This window comes from Brachyistius frenatus, unplaced genomic scaffold, assembly GCF_029030835.1.
Source record: "Brachyistius frenatus isolate BFR_SWC_R1_liver_20210118 unplaced genomic scaffold, ASM2903083v1 Contig_122, whole genome shotgun sequence".
In the NCBI taxonomy this organism is placed as follows: Eukaryota; Metazoa; Chordata; class Actinopteri; family Embiotocidae; genus Brachyistius; species Brachyistius frenatus.
The window spans coordinates 891493-914897 of record NW_027210721.1 but is presented as its reverse complement, the minus strand read 5'-3'; the positions used below and the strand labels follow the sequence as shown (position 1 = coordinate 914897).

The window sequence follows — 23405 nt, the reverse complement described above, 5'->3', positions numbered from 1 at the left end:
GAACGTGAGCATCATGGACGCATCCAGGAAAAGAAAAGTCTCAGCAGCAGCAGCAGCAGCGTCGCCTTCAGCGACTTCTCCCTCCTGACATGCACCGTTCACATCTGCTAAATCCATCATGTCGTTTCACCCTGCAGCTCAGCGCTGCAGCCAAAGATGCAGTGAAGCCTTTTCTTTACACTATTTTTGCAAGGACAGTTTTTTCCGAATAAATCTAAATATATGAAAAAAGATTGCATGAAATTATTGTCCCCAGAAAACTGTTTTCACTTCCATGTTTGTTAAAAAGTGACAGAACTCGTAGTTTATAGGACTCAACTTTTTACCTTCGGGTTTGTATGATGAGAGTTTCTGCACACGTAAACCACAAATTAATGGTTAAATAAGCTCTGACCTTATTGTCATTGTTTCATTTCAAATCCTGTGTGTTAAGGTACAGATATATGAAATATATATATATTTGAACTTTAACAGACTTTTGTAACGCATGAGAAGCAGAGAGGTTTGTGTTTCCCAGCCAATGCAGGTAGAGTATCATTGGCTTGATTAAATTTTAATTCTGTGAAAGGGACGCTGGCTGTTCTCTCATTACAGTGACTGATCATCAGGACTAATGTTGCACGGCTGGAATTACACCACACATTTCCCTTCATGCAGCACACGGTGTCCTGGTTTCTCTGTCATGTAAAGCCCCTGTTATGTTTCACTAAAAACCAGAATTAGCTGCGTTACTGGAAAATATTCAGGACCGCTGTTTATTTCCAAAATTAGGCTTTGAAATTATTTTTGCTGCAGTTTTACTTCCTATTTATGTGTCGGGAAATTCAACTGACTCAAAAAGAGGTCACGAAGACACAGAAAAAACATGTTTATCATATTCATGGTCAGGTAGACTCAGTATTTATTCATCTTTAGTAATGATCTGGGCTCTCTACATTTATAACATGAACTCTAAATGATCTGATGGGTTTTCCCACCACTGACTGAATCAGGCTCCTTCATCACCGCTCCTCCTCTTCAACAGCTGTTTCAACACTTGCTGAGTTTTAGGTTGAAGTTACACATTTATAAACCGTACGTTGCTTATCTTACCATAAACATCAAGTAGTTAATGCTAAATAAGGGCAGCAGCTTCCTTCAGGGTCAGTTTATGTTGTTATGGTTATGTTGGTTGCGTGGAATAAACAGCAGACTCAACATACTGATGTTCACTTGGTTGAAATGTATTTTTCTTTCCCCAAAAAACAACATTTGAGCCAATGAACAAATCCTCAGCCAGCACATTAACTTACAAATATAACTGATCCCTGTCAGTCACGACTAAACGTTCTCATGCTTCCTCGTTCTGCTCTCTGCATGTCTTAACATCGTCCGTTTCAATAATTTGTATAATCAATGTCCTTTTAAGAGCCATCAACGAAATATTGAAGTCCAAAAATTTATAAAAATGATGTCGGTATAAAAACTAGTTTTTAAGTTTAAACACACATAACACTTCCACATATAAACAGCACCACGTGTTGGCTTCCTTTCTTGTTCTGGTAAATGAAGTATACTTTAGGTGCTGAGTCTTCTGAATACAAATATTCATTCCTACAGTTTTTAAGGAAAAACAGGAAGAAGTGATCCGACGTTTTTATGAGAGACTAAAACACTGGAGATGTTTCTGTATGAATCTTTGGTTTGGTGGCATGTTTATTGTTGTTTTTTCAACCAGCTGGCTGATTGAAGCTGTCGTCATAATGTCACACTTAGATTCAGACTCCAAATCATATTCCTCTATGCAATCTATAAATCAGTATGTTTACGGTTCACTGGTCATCACACAGCAAGTGTTCATGAGTTTCCATCATCATCACTCGCTGTCATTTTTCTTCCTGTAAGTGTTAATGAGAGTAAAACGTTTTCATCAGTGACGTGTTGGTTTTCTTCGCCTCCCTCAGCCCGGCGTTCTGATCGTCAGCTACATCGAGTCTGCGAAGGCGGCGGCTCAGTTCGGCTCCTACCAGACGGCCGAATGGAAGCCGGACGACTCCATGATCGCCGTGGCGGTGAGTATGCGGCTGCTTCGGGATCAGTCCTCTTCTCGGAGCAAAAAACTGTATTGTTGTGACTTCAGTTCTGACCGTCGTCCTCGGGAATTCAAAAACAAAATCAAGATGGTAAAATCAACGTTCCTTTAAGTTAAATGCTTGATTCTGTCGTTGGACAACCGAGTCGTACCGGCAGCGTGTTAAACCGTCAGGACGGTTTCAATTATTGACAAAGTGAGTGTGTGAAGAGGAAACTCTCCCACACGCAGTAACGACAGTACGTTGGTGTAAAGGATGAACGTGACCTTCCCACAGTTCAACTGGAAGCGGCCTGTGAAGGGCTGCACTCACCTGAGGGCTCTGACACACCGAGCCAGCAGTCACATGGCTCACTGCCTCCTCCAATCACCTCTCATTTATCTCTTACCTGTCGGGTCTCTGGTCACCGTGTGGTTACCATGGTGATTTATTACACGCAGGATGATCAGCAGGGTTTTCTGGAGATCCTTCTCTTCTTTCCAGAAGAACGAGCTGCACGAATGCTGGAAAGAGAAGAATGAAGTGTTGCTACACTTTTGTAAACAGCCGAGTTTGCCCTATTTTTACTGGTGCCGCTGAGGTCCACATACATGGAGGACATTCCTGTGGAAACGAGAGCAGAGCTGAAACAGTCTCTGAGCTGCCCACATCGGGATTTAACTTCACTCTCAGTCCCACACAGATCGTTGTGTGCTTCAGTCTGACGTTACTGTGAAGTTCGTATTCCTCACTGTCAATGTTATATAAAGCAAAGGGACATAACAGTTCATGAAATGTAACACATTCAACAATGACCAAACAATCAGAGTAGGTATGCTGCATATGGATATTTTAATTATTGGAACCTGCTGTGTGTATTCATGATCATAATTCATGATTCTGATGTTTTATGAGTATATTTGGTTTTACTACCTGGTTTCTCATGTTTAAGGATAGTTATCTACGCTGTGTGATAACTGAGGCTGGACATGCTTTTTCTTGCATTGTCATCTTCCCGTAGCTGCAGTTTTACTGCTGCCAGAGTTCAGCTTGCAGGTAGTGCATCAGGTGCATACTGCAGTGTTGGAAAGTCAGCGAGTTGTTTCAGTTTGTACCGGTGAGATCTTCTGCAACCCGATAGGAGAGATGAGAGGACGCATATAAACGCTGTGAGCAGTGGATACCGGGCCGGGCAGACTTCACTGCTCTCCTCCCCCTCGTTTCCTCTCCGTCTTCTTCTCTGTCTCTGTCACATTAAGGCAAAAGGTACAGAATATATACATCTTAAAAATAATGATTAATAGTGGAGCTAAGCAAAAAAAACAACAGTGGAAGATAAAGTAGCTCTCATCAACTCAACCTGTGAGGGGTGAAACGTGTTGTAAAGGATCGGGAGCATTAAAGTAAAAAAGATTCAACTAACATCAGTCGATTCATCCGCGAGGGGAACTGAACAAACTGGCCTTTAGACATTTCCAGATAGTGTTTGAATGTTTTGCTGCTTATCTCCAATCTCATCACACTTTGTCCTCTGCTGGTCGTTATACTCTCTGACTTCTCAAAGTGAAACAGTACTTCGCTGTAAAGCGGGTTGCTGTGCTGCGGTTTCATCAATTACCAGAGTTTCCATCTCCGCTTCATCAAAGTCGCCACATTAAGTCCTCAGGCGTGAAAAATGATTTTAGGTGGGCGTCATTCGCTTGTGTAACAGCTGTATTGTTAACAGGAAGGCTGGTGGGCGAGCTGCATGCTGGGAACACATCACATTCCTCTAAAAGCATCTCAGCTTCCATAAGAGCGCCTCATTTTGGTGTGTTTTGAGGATGGATATAAATGTACCCAAACATCTGATTAGTGGAGGACTCAGCCAGGGAGACTTTTGTTTTTCCCTGTTTCAAAATTCCTGAAAGTCCTAAAATATCACGCCTGGTATCTTCCTCCCTGTTATCACGTTTGGTGAACCAACAACCAAGAAACAAACGCAAATGATCGGCTCACAAAGCCTTCAAGGAAAAGATTTGAATAAATCATTGCCATGGAGATGAAACCTGTTCCTCTTCCTGTGAGCCCACACAAGCTTGTTGTCTTCCCTCTGCTGTCGAGCCTCCTGTCAGGTCATGATTTCATTTATTACCGTCTACTTCACTCATAATAATAATAATGCATTAAATTTACATAGCAAGGTTTAATATAAGGTTTAAACCCTTTAAAATATCCACATTCTTCACCACAGTTCGGGCAGATATACAGCTTTAATGTGCCGCTATCCACGATGTGTCTACCGTCCAATCTCTGACATGTTCTCAGAGGAGGACATCAGATTGTCTGAGTGTCCCTCAGGCTGCAGGACGAGCCCCATCTTGTCGCGACGTTATTTACTCCCAGCGTGGAATGTAAATCACTGTTATCAAGCGTAATCTGTGCTATCGATGTCTGTGATCCCCGTCTGTGTCGAACTAATGTGAGTTCCCAGATGGACCAGACGGAGGTTGCATCTGCTGTTGAAGCCGGAGAAGACGTCTGAGAATATTCACATCAATAAGCTGAATAAATAAACACAAAGCTCATGAGGATAAATGTGGGAAAGTCGGTTTGTCTGACAGAAATTTGTCAACTAGCTTCAGTTTTAATTTAAAACCCCCAAAAATCTGTGCTTTGATAAAGAATATGCGAGAAGGAACACATTCAGGTTGGAAGTGATTTGTGTTGTTGTTCGCTCAGATAACTCTGGAGAAAGTGTCATGTTGAGTAATCTCACACAAACCGAGTGACCGAGTCATCAGATGACTCAATCGGGCTCCAGAGGTCACGTGATCGGCAACACGTAGGACGGCTGCCAGGACTCATCAGAACAAACCACACAGAGAAAGAACGGATCCATTATGTTCATTAGCCTCAAATCAAAGTTCACTGCTCTGCGTTATACAAGTTTATTAACTTATTATTCACCACGCGTGTTATACGAGTCTGGACAGACATGGACGGAAACATGTCAGCACATACCTTGGTTCAAACACCGAGGAGCCCAACATGTCGTCCAGAGGTCGGTGCTGCATGTTTGGCCCAAAACAGCCCGTCTGGTCCTGGACGGCTTTCTGCTGCACAAACTGATGAAGATGTTGAAGAGGTGACAAACAGGCTTCATGTGGAGACGCCGTCCGGTTACCGTTTGATCCGACACGTATTTCTCTGTATCGTCCAAGTGGATGTTTTTGAAAGAAAAGCATTTAAAATCCAGATAATGCCCCAGAAATGGGAAGAAAACCAGAGACCCCGCTCTCCCCCTCTCCGTCTCTACCTCTTGTAGTGATGCCAAAGTATACATGAATGAATGCTGTGAATGTGTCTGGGACAGCAGAGCTTCGGGTTCTGTCCCGAGTCCACCGGGTCAAACAGCAGGGAGCAGGTGCAGAAGTTAAAAATATCCCGCCGGCTCACCGGCCGCCTGCCGGGCTGCACCGACCTGACCGGTGAAGAGGAGTTCAAGGTGATGAGAGGACTCTTTCTTGTCTGATATGCGGTCAACCGGTTCAGGATGTGTTTTGACTGCAACACTAATGCAACCGTGTGGTTTCCAGCAGAAATCCCTCTTTAGTGTTGAAAGCTGCATGTGAGCTGCAGCTCTCATCAGAACCGAGCTTTCATCCTCTCGTCTCTTACGATTATCCCAACTTTGTCTCATTTAGTCTGTTCTGACGTCCCCTTTGAAAGGATGTGCTGTTTCTTCTTCTTCTTTCCTCGGGCTGATTCGTTTTGACACTTTAAACGTCCTCTCAAACAGAAAGTCTTTATATGTGAGTCCCTGCGGTTCAGCCTCACAAGTCTCAGTGAACCAATGACAGTTACTGACCAACAACTTCTGTTTTTACTGCAGTGAGTCAAAGTTTGGTTTTGGAACGTTTGTGTTTAGTGTTAAAACTTGTTGAAAGTGAAATAGTGAATAGAAACGTGAAGTGTGGCGGTGATGTTGGAGATCGTTTGCTGTAGCTGGATCCCATTAAAAACATGAAGCAGTGGATGGCTGCATTCATAACGTGTTATCGAAGACATGACAGCTGTATTAGCCACAGAGGACGTTGTCAGACATCAGATTATATCACACTCACCCACAACTTCCACTCTGGTTAAATCTGCTGAATCTGAAGCTTCTATCAGTCGGAAAGATATGACATACATACATACATACATACATACATACATACATACATACATACATGTCTGACGTCTGTACCAGTGATTCACCAGCCATGTGCTGTTTTGACGATCGGCCTACTTTTATTTAACTTTTATATTTTTTGTAAATCTCCCAGAAGCTATAAGTTCTCACACCCTCATTATTATTGTAGTTTAATTAGAGGCAGAGCAGAAACAGACTGCAGAACAATAAAGGGCAGCGTTGGCCCGGCGGTCGGCCTCGCTGCAGCGACCAGCTGTTCCCCAGATGTTTGGCTGCTCACACACCCTGCAGACCTCCAGGCTAACGTAACCACAGCCGGGACTATCTTTGGGTGTGTGTGTGTGTGTGTGTGTGTGTGTGTGTGTGTGTGTGTGTGTGTGTGTGTGTGTGTGTGTGTGTGTGTGTGTGTGTGTGTGTGTGTGTGTGTGTGTGTGTGTGTGTGTGTGTGTGTGTGTGTGTGTGTGTGTTCTTCACTCAGGGGAAATACTTCTTAGCGTTTCCATTTTTCTTGTGTGTGCTTTGGGATCCGACCGAGGCCAAAATGTTCCCTCAGTTTTTAGACTCTACTTTAGGAAGTGTTTTCAACACAGACTTTTTTCATTGGACAGGATTTTAGTGCAGTTTTCTGTGACATTAAATGGAGTGAACGTGTATATTACTAGCTTGCATTTGCTTCTTTTTTTTTTTTAAAGTAAGGAACAGCATCCTTCAACGTTTTCTGCAGCTTCTTATCTCCAGCAGCACCGTCGCTCTGCAGGGAACATCACGTGGAGACGTCAGAAGAGTGTTTGAAGTCCGTGTGTGTCGAGGCTTTGCTGAGTAACTGCGTGAGGAGTTCCTCTTTTCACTGCGTCCACTCCTTGATGACACGCAGCTGCTTTATTCTGTCTTTTATCTGACAGGTTAATCTGGTTTTAGAAGGTTTGAAATTCCTCCGATTGCTGCTTGAAGCAGATATTAGTCGTAACAGAGACGATGGCTTCGTACAGCAAAAAATTAAAGCCGGTGCTGCACGACATCGAATATCATTAAAAACTTATTTTATTGTTAAAAAAAACTAAACAATAAAAAGGAAATCTTGGATGCAGGCATTTCTTTTCTGAATGCATTACAGACCTTTTGACATGTCGAGCACATATTGGATTGATTTGAAGAGGTTTTATGAACTTTGAGCTCTGAGCAGCTGTTGTTCAGGAAAATCCAAGTTTGAGATCGGGACGAGGTACTCGACGTTCTCGGATCGTCATAAAACTTATTCAGACATTATAATGGCATGATGCTGAGTGATTAGTCTGTTGCCATCTTCTCCGTAACTGTTCTCACTTCTGAAGAGCAATATGTTAATAATGAGGATCAGATATCTTCAGACATCTCAGGCTTCAGTTAAGACTGCTGACAGCTGCGTGCTTTCAAACTTCTTTCAGTTTGACTTCAGTCGGAGAAACACTGAACATCTGCGCTCTGCTGTTGCTCCATTTCTTCTGCAGTCAGAGCTGCAAGCTTTTTTATTTTTTCACATCTGTTTTTTGCTCAGTCAGGAGTTTTGCATGCGTTTCTGTTCTCAGTTTTTCAGCTGCATCTAATGTTTGTGCATCATGCGAGTTTAGAAAACTGCACTTAACTAAAGAAATGTGTGTGTGTGTGTGTGTGTGTGTGTGTGTGTGTGTGTGTGTGTGTGTGTGTGTGTGTGTGTGTGTGTGTGTGTGTGTGTGTGTGTGTGTGTGTGTGTGTGTGTGTGTCTCTGGTTCCTGTTTAGACATGCAGGAGAGGCCTCGGTATGCCGTCACAATGCTGACTCGTCACTTTCTCTCCAGAAACGTTCTTCATTCTTGTTGCAGGTCTGAACTGGAGTCGTTCCCAGTCGTCTCTCTTCTCTTGGTCTCTGTTTCCACGGCAGCGGTCGCTCCTTTGATGTTCTTCTCTTTCAAATGCAGCGTCGAGTCGTCGTGTCGACGTGCCAACTGAAGGAGAGGAAGTGTTGCGTGCCGAGAGCTAAAGACCGTCTGCAGCGCTGCAATTACAATATCATTTACAAAGTGCCTTTCATCTTCCACTTATTAAATATGTTTATGTGCCAAACCATGCGATCAGGGGAGAGCAGCTTAAAACAGGGCATCGTGAAATACATTTTTATACACAGGTCAGTAGTCTGACTCATCTCGGATCATTCACTTTATTTATTTTGAACCGAGACGACCATGTTTTATTGATTGTGAGTTTATTGGTCCGATCGCAGCCTCAGAGGAAGAACAGGAGAGGAGCCTCGGCCAGCGGCTGCTTGTTCATTGGGCTTCGGTGGACGATGACCGGCGGCCTGTCCTCGTCCTGTTTCCACTATTATCTCTGCATGTGTGAACATACCGAGTCCTCCAAACACGGGATGCATCTCAATCGAAGCCTTCTCTCCTTTATCTGTCGTTCCTTTCATCCGCGGGGTTTCTCCGGTCAGACGGGATGATTTGAGGGAAACCTGAATCGTAGGCTCCTGAACAGATGAATGGACGCGTGAAGGCTTTTCATGTGTCGGTGTGATCAAACCTCAGATGAAAGGCGGGACGTGTTCAGAGTGGGAGACGCCACAGAAGTTCGTCCAAAATTGCCAAATAGTTTCCCTCCTGTCTTTGATGTTCCAACGACGTCTCCTGCCGCTCGTAATCGACGTGCTTTAGAAGTACAGCAGCGTTTCCTCGGGGAACGAAGCCTTGGCGGATATGTGGGTTCAGTGTTGGGCTCCCGGGATGGAAGACGTCACGTTGACAAGACTTAAGTCAAGATGTGAACAGTCCTTTTATCTTCTAACTGGAAGATAGATAAAGCGTTTCTCCATATGCTTCTTTTCCTGCCTGATTTCCAACGATGGTTGAAATCAGACCGTTGGACACGAGCCAACGTTTTTTTTTTAAACTGGATCACTGCTGATGAGGAAACTCAGTTTTATCACCTATATGTGCAGAAATATGCAGCACATTGTTGTTTGAGAGATTCTCTCTCTCTCTGTGTGTGTGTGTGTGTGTGTGTGTGTGTGTGTGTGTGTGTGTGTGTGTGTGTGTGTGTGTGTGTGTGTGTGTACCACATATGTTGATGCAGCTCAGGAAACTGATGCAGTTTAGAAAATGTGAAGCATTTCCCGTCATCAACGGTGCAGATTTGGAGAATTGTGCAGCCTTGTGTTCTCTGAGTATTTACTCTTCTTCATGTATCAGCATGTGAGGCTCTAATAAATAACTTGGTCATTCAAACATGAACACTGATCATCTTAACTTTATATAGAGCCAACAAGAACATGATGAAGAGGTTGTTTAACCTCTGCAGTGACTTTCTTTTATTTGTCCCAAATAAATAGAAGCATGTAAAATAAACTGTTCGCTTCTTTACAGCTGACGTTTCTTGTCTTTCTGAAAATAGATGTCATCAAAATAGATGTCATCAAAATAGATGTCATCAAAATAGATGTCATGCAGGTTGCAGTGTTGTTGTTTTTCAGTTTTGGCCTGTGCAGCTCTGATGCGTTCAGCAGGCTTCAGCCACGCTGCCGCTCACCTCCGCTCTGCGCTGCTTTTTCCTTTTGCTGTGGCGACGTGTTGACCGGCAGCACCGTCGTCATCCTCAGTAGAAGAAGAGTTACTGCAGGACACTCTTCTTCTGACCGAAGACGTTTTCTGTGCAGCCGCCGACCTGCTGAGTCTCGATGAGGTCTGGTGTCGTGTTTCAGCCTCCAGCTCTCCGGGTCTCGAGTTTCCTTCACAGCAGTCTGCGTGTGTTTGTGTGTAATTGTGGAAAAAGCACCAGAATATTATACCAGAATACGAGTGTTGGGCTTTAATGTTTTCACATTATGGATATTGTGAACTTCTCCAGCAGTTTGTATCAGCTGTTTTTAAATGCTGACAGATTTTTTTTTTACAGGCATAAACAGCATCGTCAGCGAGTTCTGATGAACACACAACAGTAGGATGTGTGGACTGATTTGAATGCAGTTTTTCCAGCCAATAGAAATTCAGTTTTCAGAATGAATCTCAGGCTGTTGAGGATTTTTCAGTGTTGTCCCCTGTTTAAAGAAATGTGTTGTTGCGCACTTATAAAAGATATAGAAAACCATTTAAATATACAGAACCATACGATTCTGATCAAACCTATCTGTGTTGACTGTAGAAACATCGATGTAAATTACTGGAGGCGATATCATCCAATTACAACATTAAAATTCCTCCTGTTGATCCGGACATGTTACACTTGTTTATGTAAAGAATACAAAATAGATGTTTATCTAACAGTACAACTATAGTCCGTCTTGGTTATCATTATTAATCTGCCTGAGCACAAACAGGTCTTGAAAATGGTGATCTGTCCCATCTGATAATAAAATAATGGATCAGTTATAACTGTTATTTTAATTGTCTCTATTTGCAGACTGCCAAAGGCTACATCCTCCTGTTTGATGTGTTGGGTGGAGGAGATGACAAGTACCTCTACGAGCCCGTCTATCCAAAGTGAGTGACAGCACACATACAGACGTGGTTAAATGTGAAAATACAATCGTGTCTATTACAAAACACACAAGTACTTTTGATAATAGTTTGTTTGTGAATTGATTTGTGTATTTACTGAAATTTAAACTGGATTTTATATTTTTTTGCTCGATGCACTTTGTTTGAAGATGTCGGGTTGAACCTCCCGGAGTGTGAAACCAGCTGAACCTCGTTAGAAACCAACAGCTGTCCGTCAGTGCAGCTGGCAAACAGGAGCTGAATCCAAATGTCCACATCTCTGGGAAGTCTGTAGACTTTGTGGGATGTTCCTGGGAAGGGTGCGAGTGCTGACGGTTGTCCAAAGCCAAGAATCATCCAGGCCTCAAGTGGACTGATTTAATTACCCACTGTTCATTTCAATGAACGTGGCAATGAAGTTTAAAATAAACAAACTCAACCACATAATGATACTAAAATATGTGGAAATACAGGCTGTATGAGCACGTACACTGCTTTTTGTTCTTGTAGTTTGTCGACCCGTCAGTCAGCAGGTTCTCTTGGATATTTGGATTGAGCCTTGTAGAAATACAGCAGCGCTTTATTAATAAATCCCCGTTGCTCATGACCAAATGTGTAATCTTTAGCGGTTCATGTGATTCAAGCCGGTTTGTAACTTCTGCAGCTCATACAGCATTTTTCAAGCGATAAATACACTGCCTGGTCAAAGTATGTGGACACGCCAGCATTTGGTGGTCAGATGGTAGAGCCGGTTAAATAAACCGTAAACCTGCTATTTATTACCTCATCATATCCAACTGTCATTGAGCCTCTCTGCATTATGAAGTGAACAAACGTACACACCAGTGCAGAGGGTTCGTTAAGTATTTGGACGCCGTCACCTTTTAACCACTTGCAGTTTAAAACGTGTTTATCGTTGGTTAATGAGAACATTAACGGGCTGAAAGGGCAATTTATCCATTTAACATTGAATCTATAACAACGATGATTTTCTCTCTTTTGCGTGCTCGGTGTCGAGCGCTTCACATTCCTCGACAGCATACCAGCCGAGGTCGGGCGAGTCGGGGCAAACTCTGCCGTCTTAGTCAGAAATGACCCGCTCGCATGACATGCTGCCGTTCTAGTATTTCAGCATGTTTACTTCCACACCAGGAAAACCAACGTGTACTTGAAACATGTGTTGCAGAGGAAGTCCTCGCGTGAAGGTGACGCCGGGTTACAAGGAGGAGCAATGTGCCCCCGCTCTGTCTCTGGAGATGAAGAAGCCCGTGGACCTGGAGGCGCCCATCACCAGGTAAACCATCTGCTGCTGCTTCACACAGAGCTCTCTCTCTCTCTCTCTCTCACTTTCTCTCACTCTCTCTCACTCTCTCTCTCTCTCTGTCTCTCTCTCTCTCTCTCTCTCTCTCTCTCTGTCTCTCTCTCTGTCTCTCTCTGTGTCTCTCTCTCTCTCTCTCTCTCTCTCTCTCTCTCTGTCTCTCTCTCTCTCTGTGTGTCTCTCTCTCTCTCTCTCTCTCTCTCTCTCTCTCTCTCTCTCTCTCTCTCTGTCTCTCTCTCTGTCTCTCTCTGTGTCTCTCTCTCTCTCTCTCTCTCTCTCTCTCTCTCTCTCTCTCTCTCTCTCTCTCTCTCTCTGTGTGTCTCTCTCTCTCTCTCTCTCTCTCTCTGTCTCTCTCTCTCTCTCTCTCTCTCTCTCTCTCTCTGTCTCTCTCTCTCTCAGGTTCACTCTGACTGGATCTTAACTTCCTGCCAGCTGTAGCAGAGCTCCATGACTCCTGCTTGTATGTGACCACCTCCTCACGTGAAGCTTCTCTCCCGCTCATATTTCCTGGTGTTCAAATCTTCCTGTCGTTTCACATCATTAGTTAGAAGTGTTGTAAATTAAACACGGCCGGATGTCTTCCATTAAACGCTTTTCTTTCACCGTCCACTCAGATTGAAAGTACATTTATGTTGTTGTTCCTCCTTCAGTTCACCAGTGGATGTTTACAGACTTCCCTCCATTGTTACAGCTGTTAAACATGACTTGCTTTTTGTGTGAAGGGCATTTGGCTCAGAGTTACAGCTTCAAAAAGAGCCTCCTCTTCCTCTGAAGGAAAGTGAGTATCGGCAGCGATGGCCGAGCTCCTCGACTCTGACTTGTAAAGGCAGAGACGCGTGAATCTGCAGAAATGGAGAGCTGCTCGGAGACGGAGAGTGACGGACAGATGGAGGGAGGTGGGATGAAGAATTTAGTGATGATTGACACAAGTCACATGTTTGATTTTAGCGTTAGCTGGTTGCAGCTTAACGGATTCAAATCAGCCTCATATGATTTTTGTGTTTATCCAGATAATCACGAGGGATTTTTGAGAAAACTTAATTCTCAGACAGATCGCATCCCTCGATCTTCCTGTTTGATGCTGCTCCGTGTTTATAAAGGATTGTTGGTTCTTCTTAAATCTTCTAAATGTGGAGTTTGTGTTTCAAGGCTTGGAAAGGATTTAAATTCTGTCTGCAAACAATCGGAGTGAACAAGGTTGTTTTCCATTTTTCTAGCAGTACCTCCTGACGAGGACGGATCATCTCCAACCTTGATCCGTCCTTCCATCCGGCCACGCTGTTAAGCAATGGAGGGAAAATCGCCTCCAAACATGAGAATCTTATTTTGGTTTTGCATCATTTGAATAAAGAAAGGAGGTGGAGAAGCAGGTTTCCTGAGCGTAGTATGAAATATGAATGTATCACACCTCCGTGGTTGGACTCTGAGACGGCCTCCGATGCCTCTACATGGAGCAGAACGTATCAAAAGAGGAACCCACACATGTTCCAGCTCCACGTCTTTGTTTGCCGAGTGACAAACGCCGCCAGCTTTCTTTCTTCTGGCGTCGTGTCTTTTGTTCGTCGTGTGTTCGTGTTGTCGCTGTCTGAACTTGACAGATCTTCCCGGCTCGTCGTGGCTCTGCTGGCGTTTCTCCCGAGTGGGCGTCTCCTGCTGAAGCTGCAGTGGAAGACGTCGCCTCCTCCGCCGTGTCAGTCCACCGGGCTTCACACATCCTCCACTTCCCTTTCATTCCTCTACTTTCGGAGTCTCGCTCTCCTCCTCTCGGTCGCCCCATTGTGCTCGTTTTAAACCTCTCGCACTTTTTATTTGGAAGACAATGAAGTATTTTACGCACACAAACCCGCCGTTGTTGGCTCCCTTGTGTGGTAGAAGACAGCGAGACTCGTCTCCGTCATCACAGCTGGCCGGTAGAACTTTCCACTGGAAGATGAATGCTCCAGTGTTTTCTGTCTGCTCGTATTGTTCTCCACCTGCCAGCCTGTTTCTTTTACTGACTCGTCCACCGGTTGTTGGTTTTTTTCTCTTTTCCTTTAAATGAAAATGCTGATTTCTGTGTTTTGTCTGCTTCCCGCCAGCCTACAGACCCTCCAGGAGGACCTGCTGGTGTGCACCGCCGACGGCTACCTCCACGTCCTGCACTGGGACGGGCTCGGCAGCAACGGACGCAAGGCCATCTGCCTCACCACCATCCCCTTCTCCCTCGACCTGCAGTCGGCCCGAGGTCAGAGAGCAGCTGGACACAAGCTGCCTGTCAATCAACCTACACGTGACATCATTCTTGAAAAGTCTCCCATCACGTCACACATTATGTTTTGTGCGTGCAGGCGGTCCCTCTCTGGACCTGGAGGGAGTTCACATCCGCCGCATGGAGTACTGCGTGACGCTGGACGGCTTCGCGGTGGTTCTGAGTGATGGACGGCTCGGCTTCATCACGCCGCTGAGCAACATCATCACCACAGATGTAAGAGTCACTGAAACTGAAACAGATGTTGGTGAAGGGCAGACGCAGGCGGGAAATCCAGACGATGAAAAATATACAACTATATAATATGATGATTTCTCTGTTTTGTAACGATAACCGAGCTTCATTTCTGCAAGGAAAATAGTATAAGTTGGAAATAAATCGATGCAAATTAAGTGTATTCTTACTTTAACTAACCTCCATTAAAACTGATGATGCAACGTGTTTTTATATCTTAGAAATGGGACAGCACGATATTCTTTTGAATTGATATCACGATAATGAGTCAGTGCAGACTTTTTACTTTCTCTTGGCAGGACTTGAAGACTAATGACTGCATTGGTATTTTTTTCACATCCAAAAAGGGCAAGAGCAGCTTTTCATTAACATTTTGGCTGGAAATGATGTTCTTGAATGTGGACAGTGGGTATCGGGGCGACCTTGCCAATATAAATGTCAAATTAAAATCGTGACCGCGTAGTTGAGATATAATCAGTGTTCATTTGGACGTTATTCAATGTAAGTGAGGCAGCGTTTAAAAAAACACTCTGAAACTGTCATCATTCACTTACTCTGTGTGTGTGTGTGTGTGTGTGTGTGTGTGTGTGTGTGTGTGTGTGTGTGTGTGTGTGTGTGTGTGTGTGTGTGTGTGTGTGTGTCCAGCAGCTGCAGGGTGTGTGGGCAGCAGATGTGACTGATGGCACCTGTGTTGCCGTGAACAACAAGTACCGACTGATGGCCTTCGGCTGCTGCAGGTACGTTTCTCTCTCCGTCCACATCGTCACAACGGAGCACCGGGAGGAAAGCGCGTGTTTGTTTACGTGTGTGTTTGTGTGTGTGTGTTACCGAGGGAGAGTTGTCCGTGCGGTGTGTGTCCGCTGTGAGAATCTGTCAGTCTGTGTTTGCAGAAGCTACCTAGCGTGTGCTCGTCGGGATCTCCTGGTGGATTATACGAGCTGCCGGGTCAGCAGGCTTTTTCTTCCCCGCTGCTTCCGACTCTCCTTCTTCATCTTCCTCTTCCTCTGCCTCAGTGAACCAACACGCAGCGGTCCAATACTTTATGTAATTGTTGTACTGACAGTCCTTTGAATAAGAAAGAAGTCAAACTGTTTCATTTACAAAGACAAAAACTCTTTAGATAAAAGTAGAGAAAAGACTTTAAAATGTCCGTCAGCAGGAATCAGATTAAATCTGCTGTGTTGTCATCAATTAGAGCACAAATACAAACTCTGACCCTGTTAGGTTGTAGAAGAGCGAGCAGGCATGCGTGTACTCAGATGAATGTGCAATAAAGTGTGCCGACATCCTGGGAAATGTTCAGAGCACAGACGTGCAGCTCAGAGCTGCTCCAGATTAAAGACGTATCTTCTTCTTCTTCTTCTTCTTGTGTTTGCTGTCGTTCCAGCGGCTCGGTGCTGGTGTACATGATCGACACCACGACAGGATCCATGCAGCTCTCTCACAAACTGGAGCTCACCCCGAAACACTATCCAGGTACCCCCCCACCCCCCACACACACACACACACACACACACCTCCTCTTCCTCCTCCTCCTCCTCCTCCTCCTCCTCCTCTTCATACCCCGACACACATTCCTCTTCAGGAGAACCTACATTCCTTCAGCTGCTTTTCTCATGCATATATTTCCCCTGAGGTAAGTCGGACTCTTGGACTGGGATCCAGAGCCACAGCTCCCCCTAGTGGCGGATCTGCCAAATAGCCCCATCACCGTTCAAACAGTAAAACTGGTGGATGTCTTCCTCTTTACAGTTAAGATCTTTGCATAAAGGCACCTTAACTTTTAATTCCGAAAAATTTTCTCACACACACTCTTCTTCTGGGCTTAAAAAACAAAACACAACACGATGACCTCATGTCTTCACAACCTTCAGAATAAGTTTGGTCTGAATTAAGTAACGATGTCATACCATGTTTTATTTACTGCAATATTTCATAAAATCCTATTATAAACTGTGTTAATAAGTTGATGTTTAAGAAGAAAGTCATTCACTCGAAAAATATGAATTATGAAGGAAAGAGTGGTTTGCAGATAACATGCAGAAGGAAAGAAAGTATATAACTTAATTTAAAAACATTTTGTTCAGCTATTGTTACAGTTTTGATTATATAATATTGATCTTTACATGTTTGCAGCTTTTCTTCGTCGTAAACAAAAAGAGCGAGTGCATCTGTGAAAAATATTCCAGTAATTACACAGAGTACAGCAACGACTCATGAAGTCAGACAACGTCCTGAATTCTTTTGTCCATTCAGACATCTATAACAAGACGGGACCTGTCAAGCTGATCTGCTGGTCACCTGACTACAGCGTTGCCATGGTTACATGGGAGTGTGGGGGCCTGTCGCTGTGGAGTGTCTTCGGAGCTCAACTCATCTGTACTCTGGGAGAGGACTTTGCGTGGGTGGACACACACACACACACACACACACACACACACACACACACACACACACACACACACACACACACACACACACACACACACACACGGATGCAACTCTACATAATTCACACATTATTTAATGCACCTTTGTTTTCATCTTCTTTTTTAATGTGTCTGTTTTTGTTTCCTCCCCTCAGGTATCGTTCGGATGGGACCAAGAAGGACCCGCTTAAAATCAGCTCTATGGTATGTTTGTTTATTCACAGATTACATTTAAACTCAAAATTGGACAGAAGACTCGTAATATTCTTGAATTATATTTTTAGTGGCATTGTTTGAAAAAAACCTTTTAAAAACAGTCTTTTCTGAAAAACTTAAACCCTTGTTGCAGATAGAAACAGGAAATAAAAACAATTTGAAAAAGACGAGGTCAACTGTATGAAACTCTTGAGGGTTTATAATTTGAAACACTTTTAATCTGAATTTTTGAAACGTGAATTCCCGGCGTTGGAGCGACCGGTGCTCCAACTTTACTCCCTCAATGAGAAGCATGTGAATGTTGTCTTAAAGGGTGAAACATTTGTATTAGATTGGAAACACAGATTCAGACCGTGACGTGTATTTTTGTTGATCTCGTGTTCTCTGAAACGTGCGCTGTGTGCGTCTCAGAGCTGGGGGGCGGAGGGCTACCACCTGTGGGTGCTCCCCGCCAAGCAGGAGAGGAGGAGCCCGGAGGAGCAGCAGGATGTGGAGATGGATGCACCTCCTCACGCCTCCCTGCAGGCCGGCATCCTGCAGTTCCACTTCATTAAGAGTGCCCTCACGGTCAACCCCTGCACGGTGAGAGGAGCACACACACACACACACACACACACACACACACACACACACACACACACACACACACACACACACACACACACACACACACACACACACACACACACACACACACACACACACACACATTAAACATTCATGCACTGTTTCCCCTCCTGTCTGTCAGAGTAACCAGGAGCAGGTGTTACTCCACGGCGAGGACCGCCTCTACCTGACCTGCGGCGACCCCACGCAGATCCACAGCGGCTCCGACGCACACCCGCACACACACCTCCACCCGCGGGACGGCAGCCCGCTGCACCCCCACCGCCCCAACCCGGACTCCTCTCTCTCTCAGGGACTCAGCACTTTACTGGGACACAAGCACTGGCACGTGGTCCAGGTAGGGACGGGCAGTTTTAATCACAGGTCCAATAAAGCCACCGTCAGCTGTGCAGCACAGATACACAAGAGGGCAAGAAAGAGTTGAAATACTTTATTCAGTACAATGTGTGAATGATCCTGTTTTCTGTTCTCCGCTAGATTCACAGCACATACCTGGAGAGCAACTGGCCCATACGGGTGAGTGTGTGTTGGATGTTTAACTTTCTGGTTCACCAGTCAAACGTCAGGAAAGTTGATGCTCATAGAAACACGTATGAAATCGTCTGTGAAACTCTGTCCCTTCAACAGCTGGCATATCCCTGTGTCAACAAAGTGAACCAATCTTAAGTGTGTGTACATAAGAATAATTACTATGTACAACAAAGGAGAAGGAGAGTTTTCTTTCTTCCTGGAGGCCTGCAGAGCTGCTTCTGTGTGACGTGGTTGTAACAAACTCCATCAGCAAATATAAAACGTCCATAAAACGATCAGCCCTGGGTTTAGTTTTATGTCTTCATTCGTGTTCTATGTCAGCAATTACAATTGTTTTATTGTTTGGTGTGTGTGTGTGTGTGTGTGTGTGTGTGTGTGTGTGTGTGTGTGTGTGTGTGTGTGTGTGTGTGTGTGTGTGTGTGTGTGTGTGTGTGTGTGTAGTTTGCAGCCATAGACACAGCAGGCCAATGCATGGCTGTAGCCGGGAGGCGGGGCTTCGCACACTACTCCTTATTCACCAGGAAATGGAAGCTGTTTGGAAATATCACTCAGGTATGATGATGCTGTTAACCGAAGGATAACAATCAACACAGTTATTAAACAATAACTGATGAGTCTTATCTCAGCATTACGAGGATATTTTTTATTTTGTCCACGTGTAATTATCACCACTGCAACATTGAAAACAATCTGGTGACCCGAGTCGTCAGTGTGACTCGTGTCGTCCTTACAGCTCTTTCATAGTGAAATATTTCAAGGCTGCAGAGATGCTTATTAAATCCTGCAGTACTTGTAAATATAAATAAACGTTCTTCAAACACCGTGAAAGGCTGATTAAACCCACGACAGCCGGATCGATCTCTGGCAGAGTTTTTATGTTGTCTGCTTTGACAACACCAGCGGCACAATGCCAACGGAGATCAAATCATTCAGTCGTGAAGCTCTTCTAGACTTTCCAAATATTATGGAATCAAATTCTGGTTGTAAAATGAGTCGTTTTGTCTGCATCGTGATGCATTTTATTTAATTTATCCACCATTTTACAGCCACACCAGCAGCAATAATAACTCTCTCAGGCAGGAGGAGACAGAAGTTCCACACTGCAGTTTTAAAATGCATAAAATATTATGTGTCGTCATACAACCTTCTTCAGCTTGAAATTGAGTGTTTCTTGTGATGTAAATGTGTAAATGTGTAAATGTTTGTGTTGGTGTTTCCCTGCAGGAGCAGAACATGACCGTGACGGGAGGTCTGGCTTGGTGGAACGACTTCGTGGTCGTGGCCTGTTACAATTTCATCGACCAGCAGGAGCAGGTGAGAGTGAGGCAGCACGATGTCTGGTAAAATAAATAAGAATAATAATAAGAAGAAGAAAATCGTTCTTCTGGTCTGACTACGATGTCTCCCACTAGCTGAGGCTCTATCAGCGCTCGTCCAACCTGGACAACGCCTTCGCCTCGGTCACGAAGCTGCACTCGGACACTCTGCTGCTCAACGTCTTCAGAGATATGATCATCCTGTTCAGAGCCGACTGCTCCATCTGCCTCTACAGTATAGAGAGGAGGAGCGACAGGTGGGCTCGCACTCGATCACATCACCCTTCCTCCATCTTTGGGCATTATGATGGCGGGTTTTTTTTGGACTCCTGTCGCGGTTAAACTCCTCGGATTCCTTGTTAGTGTCTCGTGATTCTGGTTTCTAACGTTTCTAACACTGTGTGTGCCGCTGCAGTCTGAACCCGTCAGCCAGCGTGGAGCTGCTGCAGGAGGTGTCGATGTCGCGCTACATCCCTCATCCAGCCCTCGTCGTGTCCGTCACGCTCACGTCCGTACGCACAGAGACCGGCATCACGCTGAAAGCCCCGCAGCAGGTAACACACACACACACACACACACACACACACACACACACACACACACACACACACACACACACACACACACACACACACACACACACACACACTGGCACACCACTGCAAGTATGGAAACGTATCCTAACGTGTGTGTGTGTGTGTGTGTGTGTGTGTGTGTGTGTGTGTGTGTGTGTGTGTGTTCATATCAGGCCTGCATGGCAGAGAGCATCATGTTGAATCTGGCTGGCCAGCTGATCATGCTACAGAGGGACCGTTCAGGACCGCAGGTCCGAGAGAAAGAATCACCTGCCGTCAACAAGAAGCTGGTGAGTCCAAACACGCGACCAGAACATCGTGTTACCTGAATATCCTTTTCAATATCCAGGAACACATCCCTCTGTTTCTCTGTGGTCCTCCTCCAGCTACCGTTCTGCCCTCCCGTGGTTCTGGCCCAGTGTGTGGAGAACGTGTGGACCACCTGTCGCTCCAACAAGAAGAAGCGCCATCTGCTGGAGGCCCTGTGGTTGTCCTGCGGAGAGGCGGGCATGAAGGTGTGGCTGCCGCTGTTCCCCCGAGACCACCGCAAGCCGCACTCCTTCCTGTCCAGACGCATCATGCTGCCCTTCCACATCAACATCTACCCTCTGGCCGTGCTGTTCGAGGACGCGCTGGTCCTCGGGGCGACCAACGAGACCGTGCTCTACGACGGGCTGCAGGGATCCTCCGAGCCACTGGAGGCGCTGTTCCCGTACTGCACCGTAGAGAGGACGTCTCAGATCTACCTCCACCACATCCTGAGGCAGCTGCTGGTTCGCAACCTGGGTGAACAGGTACCGATGGCACCATCAGCTCCACCCGGTGATCCCCTGATGAGGTTGTTTGTGCAGCTTCAACATTCGTCCCTGTTTCCTCTCTCAGGCGTTGATGCTGGCTCAGTCGTGTGCCTCCCTCCCCTACTTCCCCCACGTCATGGAGCTCATGGTTCACGTGGTGCTGGAGGAAGAGGCGACGTCGCGGGAGCCCATACCCGACCCGCTGCTGCCCACCGTGGCCAAGTTCATCACCGAGTTCCCCCTCTTCCTGCAGACCATCGTCCACTGCGCCCGGAAGACGGAGTACGCGCTGTGGAACTACCTGTTCGCCGCCGTGGGGAACCCCAAAGATCTGTTCGAGGAGTGTCTCATGGCTCAGGACCTGGACACGGCAGCCTCCTATCTGATCATCCTGCAGGTGGGCTGAGCGTTGACGAGATGATTCATCGTCCCGCGACTGTTCGTACTTGATTCCAGCTGTTCAAATCTTTCTCTGCTTCCCTCTCGGTCTCTGAAGAACATGGAGGTTCCAGCGGTGAGCAGACAGCACGCCACTCTGCTCTTCAACACGGCCCTGGAGCAGGGCAAGTGGGACCTCTGCCGGCACATGATCCGATTCCTCAAAGCCATTGGCTCCGGAGAGATGGAGACTCCGCCCCCAACGCCCACTGTTCAGGTGAGGAGCTTCAAATCATTCTTTTCTTTCCTTTGCCTCCAAGTTTTGTGTCACAAACATGACGGTGTGTCTGTCTTCAGGAACCCAGCTCAACGGGAGGCTTCGAGTTCTTCAGGAATCGCAGCATCAGCTTGTCTCAGTCAGCAGACTCCATCTCAACGGGGAAGTTCAACCTGCAGAAGACCTTCAGTATGCCGACCGGAGCTTCTGCTAAAGGGTACGAACACACACACACACACACACACACACACACACACACACACACACACACACACACACACACACACACACACACACACACACACTAGAGAACAGAGAATGTAGATGTTGTGTTTTCTTCTCCCCGTAACATCTTGTGTTTCTTCTTCTGTGGTGTCTCCTCCTGCCAGCCGGGATGGGGAGTGTGCAGAGAACATGTACATCGACATGATGCTGTGGCGTCACGCCCGCCACCTCCTGGAGCAGGTCCGCCTGCGGGACCTGGGATGCTTCTCCGCCCAGCTGGGCTTCGAGCTCATCGGCTGGTTGTGTCGCGAGCGGAACCGCGTGGCCCGCGTGGAGGATTTCGTCTCGGCGTTGAAGCGACTCCACAAAGATTTTCTGTGGCCGTTCCCGGTCAGTCCGGTCGGAGGCTTCAGTTCGCCGCTGAAGAACGGACGCTGTCGCACAGGTGAGGGAGCAGAGAGCACGTTTCACTTATCGCAGCTTCACTTTGAGTGTTGAATGTCGGCTGATAAGTGGCTGAAGAAAGAAAACGGATTGTTCTGATGTTGAAGAGAAAACGTTCTAATTTCTAAAATAAGCAGGTTGTTGTTGCGGCTCCTCTGAAACATCCCGACATGTTTGACACGCTGCCTGAAGTTGATCGGCGTGTTTGTCTTCATCACTTCATGCTGTTTTCTGTCGTCGCTCTTCAGTGTTGAGCACTCGGCTGTTGAAGTCTCAGTCGGCCGACAGCCTGCTGAACAGCGACATGGACACGGCGCCGCCGCCGGCCGCCGCCACCCACAGCTGGCTGGACGGACTCGGGCCGACGGACAAAGACCTGGACGCGGCCTCGTCCTCGCACTCCAACCAGCACTCGCCTCAGACGCACGACGCCTTCCTGTCGCTGCTCACCAACAAAGGTGACAGAAACCTGAAGCGTCGCTTTCTGGTCTGCCGTTTGTTCTGAACAGTCGTAACTCGGTTCTCCTCTCCGGTTCTAGTGGAGGAGTACAGCCTGGGCTCGGCCACGGACCTGACGGAGACCAGCTCCGTGGTGGACGGGGACTGGACGATGGTGGACGAGAACTCGTCCACTCTGAGCCTGAGCCAGGCCGAGCTGGAGCACATCTCCATGGAGCTCGCCAACAAAGGTCCGCACAAGTCTCAGGTGCAGCTCAGGTGAGACTCCGCTCCGCTCCGCTTCCTGTTCCGACTTCCTGCTTTAAATTCAGCGTGAGACCAGAACCGGTGTTGGACATCTGTGTCTCTCCGTCTCCGTCAGGTACCTCCTCCACGTGTTCATGGAGGCCGGCTGCCTGGAGTGGTGCGTGGTGGTCGGCTTGATCCTGCGGGACGCCAACGTCATCAAGCAGGTGATCAGCTTCCTGGACAGCCCGGAGGTTCCCGCAGAGACGGTGCAGAGCGTCCGCAGCGGCTTGTTGGCCGTGGACACGTGGGCGTCGTCCGACTGGTGGGTGCAAAGAGTTCAGAGCCGTGAACGGATCGCGTGTCTATAAATCAAATTAAAATAAAAACT

The 23405-nt window shown here is 46.3% G+C and overlaps 1 protein-coding gene and 1 long non-coding RNA gene across 4 annotated transcripts in view; one reads left to right on the top strand and one right to left on the bottom strand.

The window, feature by feature from the left end:
- ric1 (RIC1 homolog, RAB6A GEF complex partner 1) overlaps positions 1-23405 on the top strand; it is a 28389-nt gene that overhangs the window by 2694 nt on the left and 2290 nt on the right. Inside the window, exons 2-26 of one of the 3 annotated variants that reach the window (XM_069713781.1) lie at positions 1944-2051; positions 10639-10718; positions 11902-12009; positions 14112-14257; positions 14361-14497; positions 15164-15252; positions 15903-15991; positions 16772-16916; positions 17100-17148; positions 17572-17742; positions 17909-18124; positions 18265-18303; positions 18760-18870; positions 19543-19632; positions 19731-19891; positions 20050-20188; positions 20383-20499; positions 20596-21003; positions 21092-21403; positions 21503-21661; positions 21742-21878; positions 22051-22331; positions 22579-22788; positions 22870-23047; positions 23151-23339. In XM_069713781.1, the coding sequence (XP_069569882.1) occupies positions 1944-2051; positions 10639-10718; positions 11902-12009; positions 14112-14257; positions 14361-14497; positions 15164-15252; positions 15903-15991; positions 16772-16916; positions 17100-17148; positions 17572-17742; positions 17909-18124; positions 18265-18303; positions 18760-18870; positions 19543-19632; positions 19731-19891; positions 20050-20188; positions 20383-20499; positions 20596-21003; positions 21092-21403; positions 21503-21661; positions 21742-21878; positions 22051-22331; positions 22579-22788; positions 22870-23047; positions 23151-23339 (3869 nt within the window). The other 2 variants (XM_069713780.1, XM_069713782.1) reach the window with 2 other exon arrangements.
- On the bottom strand, positions 2045-5432 carry LOC138629831 (uncharacterized). The gene is made up of 4 exons (XR_011311586.1): positions 5055-5432; positions 2985-3297; positions 2663-2802; positions 2045-2575 (listed from the first exon to the last, which is right to left on the bottom strand). It is a non-coding gene; the product is annotated as an uncharacterized lncRNA (long non-coding RNA).